Source organism: Prenolepis imparis, unplaced genomic scaffold, assembly GCF_030444845.1.
Source record: "Prenolepis imparis isolate NDT839.2.m4 unplaced genomic scaffold, iyPreImpa1.0 SCAF_7, whole genome shotgun sequence".
NCBI classification, from domain to species: domain Eukaryota; kingdom Metazoa; phylum Arthropoda; class Insecta; order Hymenoptera; family Formicidae; genus Prenolepis; species Prenolepis imparis.
This window is the reverse complement of record NW_028141165.1, coordinates 14,918,595-14,926,924: the sequence shown is the minus strand read 5'-3', so window position 1 is coordinate 14,926,924 and position 8,330 is coordinate 14,918,595. Positions and strand designations below refer to the sequence as shown.

General features: G+C 28.2%; 1 protein-coding gene across 1 annotated transcript; it reads right to left on the bottom strand.

Moving 5' to 3' along the window:
• Positions 1 to 2,824: 2,824 nt before the first annotated feature.
• LOC145938423 (transmembrane protein 42) lies at positions 2,825 to 7,696 on the bottom strand. Its single transcript, XM_083042052.1, has 3 exons — positions 7,562 to 7,696; positions 7,147 to 7,293; positions 2,825 to 3,768 (listed from the first exon to the last, which is right to left on the bottom strand). The coding sequence occupies exons 1-3, from the start codon at positions 7,670 to 7,672 to the stop codon at positions 3,619 to 3,621; spliced, it is 408 nt and encodes a 135-aa protein (XP_082898178.1). The 5' UTR covers positions 7,673 to 7,696; the 3' UTR covers positions 2,825 to 3,618.
• Positions 7,697 to 8,330: the final 634 nt, after the last annotated feature.

Sequence of the window (8,330 nt, the reverse complement as noted above, 5' to 3'; positions counted from 1 at the left end):
GCGTCCCTCGACCCTGTCCTACAAATGGCAAATCTGGTGTAGTAGAACTCGCACACGGGGGCTACTGGGCTACGCTTGCGTCGTAACCGATTGCCAATGTGTATGCGTGTATATACGTGTGTATATGCTTGTGTCTCTGTGTACAACGTGATCTTGAATGAGCTCGTATACCCATGCTGAAGCATGTTGCCGAGAAACGCGCTGCTTCCGCTCTTCTTCCTGTATAGAGCGTTAAAACGAAAATGAGTAAAAAAAAAATTTTTTTTAATGAAAAACTGCTGTACACTTCACATACAGAAAATAAGAATTCCTTAATCGCCTGTATGCTCATGGATCGATCGTGATTATTCGTGGCACGCAAATTTACTCTCGCGACACTCTATAGCAATTCATTTCACGTTATTCACAGTATTAGCAAAAATAAATCAGAACGCTAGTGGTGCAAAAATTTAATAAATTATTCAAGAATCACATAATAAACTTTTTTATGTTGACAAAGATCATAACTTCTTTTGTTAAACAAGTGTTAACAACATAACTAAACAAGTTTTACATGCGTCACACATCTTCTCGATATTGATATATAAATGAACACATTATATTTTCAATTTTGATTATTATCGCAGATGCAATAATATTTAGTATATATGTAATAATAATAATTATATATATATAACATATTTTTTTAGATAAAATCGATAAAATATTTTTTGTTTTTTTATTTGTATTATATATGATTTATATATGTATTCAATTTTTACTTTTTAAACTGCTGATTTAAAACTAATTTATATACCTGAGAGATGTCTCATCAATAATTAAAATTAAAATTAAAGAATTAATGTTTAAGTATTATATATAGTTTTACATTTAAAAAAGTGCAATTATATGCAAATTTTTATAATAAAATGCATTTACATTAGTAAACTTAAAAAATAAATCATCTACGAACTCTTTACTATTTTCCTTGTTTTATATTTAACATTTATATAAAATTTATGAAAAATTACATGAATAGAACGTTGGATGTTCAACTTTAAATTCCATATTAAATAAGTCAATGATATAAATTCGTCAGAAATTATACAATCTACCATATGATAGATTTTAAAGCCTTAAGGCTCCTTGATCCTCGCCGCGACCATATTGGATTATGACGTCAGAAGCGAGAAAATACATGCTGAAAATTTTTGCGTGCCATTTTTTTAGATAAAATAATATTTTGATGAAACACAACTTCAGGTGGTTTTAGCACACTTTTAAATTCTCCGAAAACTATTTTTTTCCCTTGGCAATCAATCAACAACCGTAAAATAATTGAAACATCAGACTTTGTCATGCGGAATGACTATGTGGATGTGCAAAGGCCAGACGGACTGGGTCTCATTTTACAGCTATTGATTGATTATAAAGGGAAAAGGATAGTTTTCGGAATATTTTAAAAGTGAAGCCATCTGAAGTTGTGTTTCATTAAAATATGTTTTTATCTAAAAATGGCACGCAAAAATTTTCAGCGTGTATTTTCTCGCTTCTGACGTCATAATCCAACATGGTCGCGGCGAGGATAAAAAAAAAGGACTTTAATATATTTTTAAGGCTTTAATATATCTATCGTATGGTAGATTATATAATTTCTGACGAACTTATATCATTGACTATTCCAACATGATCGCGGCGAGGATAAAGAAACCTTAAATGGAAAAGTAAAAAAAAATACATTTGATTAATTATCATAAATACTATATTATTTTTGTGTATAACTTCAATGAGAAACGTCGAAATTTCGATAAAATAATAATTGTATATGGAAACTGACAGCTCTTAAAATATAATTTTGAGGGAGGAATTCATGCCATTCAGATAATTATTTCGATAAGCCCCTGTGGGCAAATTAATGTCAGAGAAGATCGATCGATTCATCCAACGAGCTATTATATTCATCATCAAACGCGGCACATATTCATTCGCGTGGTATATTTACATCCGGGGGCAACATAAATACATCCGTCTTCGTTACGTGTACACTGACGCGGAGACTGTTATCACACGAGGTAACACATAATAACGACGTATAATAATTTGCATGCTGCGCTAATTTCGCCTCATTAATGCGTCAATGTGAAGCGTTACCCACTTGACGACTGAACGAGGGAAGATAGCGTCGTATTAATGTATTTTAAGTGCCACTAGGAAAAACGTGTATCATCTCTCTCTCTCTCTCATCCAACATTGTTACAGTAACAGAAGATCCACTCTGTTGTGCTAAAATAAGCGCAATTCAAGAGACGCAGATTTTCGGAGATACCACAGTATACACAGTATAAAATTTGTCTAATTTACTGCGATAAAAGAACACAAAATATTCGATTCATTAAGAAATAAATACTCTTGAAAATATTTTGTTTTTTTATCCTATTTATAATATTTTATTCTCTATCAGATAATTTTAATACTATAATATCTATATTTATTTATTTAATAATGAACTGCGTTTTTATGTTTACAGAAACTTAAAATGAAGATCAAATTGAAGATGATATTAAAATCTTTGCTAAATATTTAAAAACTGCGAGTATCAGGTTTCAAAGTAAAATTCTGACTTGCGTAACAACGTAAAAAAAAAATATAATTCACAATTTTTACAAAAATGATTAATTTTGTTACACACACACTCATTTTTTTTATTATTAATTTAATTCCATAAAATATTTTTCTTACATTACTGTAGAAAATAAATCAACTTTACTTTTAAGATTATTTCTTGTATTTGATAGGCACTCAAATCTGATTAATCTATTTACTTTTTATTTTGTTTGATTACTGCATTTTTTGTTAATTTTAAGAATTAGGTTATACAATCATAAATAAATATTCTTAAAACATATCATACTTTTAGAAAATATAAAGAAAAATCAATTTTTTACTCATTTATATATACATATATACACTCGTCAACAAAATTAACGCATATGTATTTTAAGTCAAAATTTCATCATTTTCACTGAGGAAAAATCGTCTCCAAATAATCTCATGAATTCACCCCTATACAGCGTATCCGCCACTTTTTTAACACCCTGTATATATATATATATATACATATATATATATAATATATAATATATAATATATCCTCAATATATAATAAGATATATAATAAACTTAACAAAAATTAACAACTTAACAAAATAATAATCTTAAAATAAAAGGAAAATATGTAGAATATTTTTATTTGCGCAGATAGAATATTTCTGTCCTCCTATCACATATAAATTTTACACTACGACGTTCATTACGTTCAATCTAATAATAATACAGTATTATACATATATGTGTACATATATTGTACGTCATTATTTCTCGGACAATTATATCGACATATATATCGCTCCAAAATTATCAACGATTTACGTAGAGAAAATATACTATAAATAGAAGTAATATGTAAAAAAATATAGATGAAATTTTATTTATAATAAATTATACATTCATCAATATAATTTATCCTCCAACGATATAAATTTCCGATAAGAATACAATAGATGCAACATCAATACAAATGTAGGAGTAAATAATGCGGCGTTGGGTAACATCACCGCTTATAAAAGCGCTCGCTACTGATTATTGTTGCTTTAATTTCTCCTCGACGACGAAAGTACTCTTTTCAGCGGGAACGTAACATATCAAAATCAAGCCAAGAAGTACCAAGGAAGTTCCGCACCACCAGGCCAACGATGTAGATTCATCAAACACGATAAAGCCTACAAAAGCCTTCAATAAAAATAGAACATTAAGTTTTACATTTTTACAGAAAATCTAAAAATATAATAAAATAGCAAAATGTTATGGAAAATATAAAAATATATTTATATTACGTTTTTAAGTTTCTAAATTCTAATAGTTTCAAGATATGTATAGTTTGTAGATTTTCTTGTATTTTATATTTGATTCTTATTTCACTATTTAAAAACGCAAATTAAAAGTAAATACTATAATATATTAATTATTTTGACATATTACAATTATATTATAATTAATAGCTCAAAATTTATAGACTAAAAGTGACGTATCGCAACCTAAGAGATCTTTGCACTGTTTCTTTCTGCAAAAAGATAACTAAAACAGTTTAATTGAGTCGTTCAAGTAAAAATAGAAAAATTCAGATTACAAAAAGTTCAACTTATATTATCAAAATAAATCTCTTAATTATTATTACATATATTGGACAAAGTAATGCATTTGAGAATCAGCTGGATTTTAAATTAAATAAATATTGTTTCTGAGATATGTCACTTTGGGGAAAATTAAAGTTTTTTCATCCAATAGATATAACTTTTTGTATAAATAATTATCCTCTTTACGAAATTAAAGTTTTTTTTCTTATTTTATTTAAATATCGCGTTTAAAAAAATATTGGAGAGATTAACAAGATTGACAAGCCACGTGTTTGATGCACAGCTTATAGATATATAGAACAAACTATATGACAAATATATAACTGCGCATTTTTATTTTTCAAAGACTACTAGTCGGTGACGTTCTCTTATATCCCCACAAATCCAAACTTAATCTCGTAAATGTTTAACTTCACGCCAACACAATCAATATGCGGTCACGCTACCGACAAGGTGCGGATTGAATCAATTTCTGCAGAAAATTATAGGAAAATTCAATTATTACAATTTGTAAAATCGTAAAAGATATATATCTGATTTTCTTAATTCAAAATGGACTATCAAAATTATAAAAGACTCGTAAAATTTTACGTATAAATGAGATAAATATAATTATTACACAGAATAATAGAATATATATATTCTTCAGTGTGAAAGAGAGATGGTAAAAACATATTCCTATTGATCGTGCAATAATTCCGGCGTATATGCATAAAGTGCACCATTATCTAGATTGTGTTTCAATAGCATATATCGTATCGTACTGCTCTCCTTCAATCGCCACGTAGCTGTGCACATATATATAATTGCTATGACCGCATTGTGCACGCTCACGGAATTGCGTCTAGTTTGCGAAACAACTTTCACTCATTGCGAACTCCAACTTTCAGAAATATATTAATCTAATTATATTATTGTTGGCCATAGACGAACAATTACATGGCCTGACAAATATTATTCTTTATCGTAAATTCTTCTCCTTTGCCAAACTCCATTTCTCTATATCTCTACATATTTCTATATTTATTACTATACATATACACTATACATTTTATATACACTACTCAAAAAACAAATAGGGAATACTTTTTCTATCCTAAAAACTATACTATTTTCAAACCGCTGGAACTCGGCAAAAAATCATCGTAGATTAAAAATTAAAAGCGCATTTTAAAGCTTGGAGTTTCAACTTTAACGCGGAATCGGTGGGTTTTAGAAATTTTTTTATCTTTCCGCTCTATGCTTTAAAAAAGGACACATTGTTTTGTTCCTTAAAATTACATATTTTTGACACTCTGAATTCTCAATAAAGAAATTTTTCTCGAAAACTTCTACTCAATAAGTTTCATAAACTACAATATTTCGCGTACAAAACGCTATTTTTAAAATTAAAATATATATAATAATTATAAATAATATGTTATAATACTTTAAACTCGAATAATATTTTTTGAGAGAAATTAGCTGATAACTGTCAAAAATATTAATCAAGTTTAAGGAATTATAACATATTTGATTTAAAACATATTATTATTTTAATTTTTATAACATATTCTTATTTGAAAAATTAATTAGCAAATTAATACTTTAATCAGCTGATTTCAAAAAATATTAAGAATGTATTAGGTATGGGAGATACAATCGGAGATAAACAAATAAAATATCAACGCTATTCATCTTATAGAAAATCTGTACATCTTATACACTGAGAAAAAGGTTTCGTTTTTATTAACAAAATCGTTCTGGTAGAGTGTATTTTAGTTAAACAAAACAGAATTTTTGGTTATCATGACAAAATTCAATATTTTATAACTACTCCGTGTGGTAGACTTTACTATAAGGATCTGATTGAATTTTTTCCTGTTGGATCTACAAAACTTCTAGTTATATTCACGTTAATCGACACATGTACATACATGGTCGTAGCTTGTGTGCGGCATCCCCTCCCATACTACCGAGACTTGTTATCTACCAAAATTCTTGATAATCTAACTAAAAAAATTTATCAGAATTGTCTGGTAATTTCTATAAGAATTCTGTTTCGTCCATTTTCGAACAGATGTACTGGTTGAATCTACCAAAATTCCTCATAATGCAACAAAACTTTTTTCTAAGTAGAAAATCGCTATAGTTTAATTTAACGGTTTAATTTAACTAGAAAAAGCTAGAATTTCAACAAATTATTATTATTTTCTTCTAAACAGTTTAGTGAATGTTAATGTAATTTTGCAACATTAAAGTTCCACTAAAGTTCCTTAAAGTTCCAATTGTACATGTAAAAAATTTGAAAACATGGTACCATTTTTTCGATATTTTTAATGTAATATAATTGATCATAGTAACGAATTTTCATAAGATTATATATGTAAAACTAGCAGAAATTTAAATTGCAATAACTTTTAAATGAGTTAGTAAATCCAAATTTTGACAGTATAGCTTTAGCCTTAGTATCAAGTGGAAACGATCTACATAATTTTTATGAATTTTACCATTTTTAGATGTTTCCCATACATCCTTAATTTATACATTACATCTTTATAAAACACAAATTAAAATTCTTTTAAAGCATAATTCCCTTTTAAAGTTAATTAAGAAATGTATTATTATTAGTATTATATGTATTATTTCTCTAGAAGTTTTTATTTTTTTGTTAAAATGCTTTTCTTTATTAAGAACTAATTCGCTTGTAACTCGCAAATAATTATTCAAAATCTCCGTTAAAGAGAGATTTTAAATTAAAATCCATCAAATATTGGTTTACTAAACTTAAGATTAAAATTAAGATTAAAATTATATTTTGTATTATATTTATTAATTTTTTATTACTACACGTCAATAATTAATTTTGTAATTAATTATTTTGTTTATCACTTTGTTATTCAAGTTATATTTATTAAATTTTGCTATTCAAGGAAAATAAATATTATTTATAAATATTTATAAGTATTATTTATAAATATTATTAACAACTCACTGAACAAACATAGTTTGTAGCTGCACTGGCGATCGTCATCGGCAAGGAAGATCCGCTGCTGTGAAGTGCTTTGACAAAAAACGTGCATCCCACGGTGTTGCACACGATCATAGAGACTAGCAGCACTCCTTTTAGCAATAACGATGCCTTTTTACCGAGAAAAAAAATACGTATATAAACACATTACATTACTCTATAATTATTTTGTCATTTATAGTCCCTCGAATTTTTAAATTTATTTTTAATCTCTCAATTTTCGATCGCCCGTTTTATATATCTCTCTTAAAATATATATTAATTTTTTGCAAAAAAAATTTCAATATATTTTCTTCATTATTATTTCCAAATACGAGAATGAATGTTTCGACTTTTTAATAATTTTTCATTGACGATTCGAATTTTCCGCCAAACTCACCAATGAAGATGCATCAGCGCCACCGGCCAGTTTTCCCAGAAGGCTACCTGCTGTCGCGAAAACACCGGCGACAACCGCGAGATGCGCCTCCCTACCGCGATATCCTTTCATATTGGCAGATAATATCACGATAAATATTTAGAGACGTGTCGGGGCGAGGGATCGAGACGAACGCAGGTATCTCAAAGTCGTTCGCGATACCGAGATAAGAATAAGACACGTGAAACGCGATAAAATTTGCACTTTTATCCGCTCGAACCGGGAATTAATAGCCCGAACGATGGAAAGACCATAGGATATCAAGCGTAATCGGATGGATGACAGCACGAACAAGCATGCGCCCTCTGTCGATGACGGAAATGCGCGTCTTCGGGCGTTTCGACTTAATTTAAAATTTGAACACATAAACGAGATGAGAGAGCTTTTATTTTAAAACGTACTATTTATATTGATGATACATAAATTTTATATTTGCAATAAAATATATACGCGCCCTACTTGCTGCGCTTTTAGCTTATTTTATTATCATTTTTTCTTCGACTTCTATTTTGTATGATTATATATTGTGCTTTTTATTTTAAATTATCCTGGGAAAAAAATTATATTCTTCTATAATTTATTTTTTTTTAATTATACAAGTGTACTTTATTGTATATATACGTATATATATATATCGATTAGTTTTATAAATTAATTCAGCGAGCATAAGATGATAAACGTGCAAAATTATTTATTTTTCTTCCAAAATAGTCCGAAAATTGATTTAACA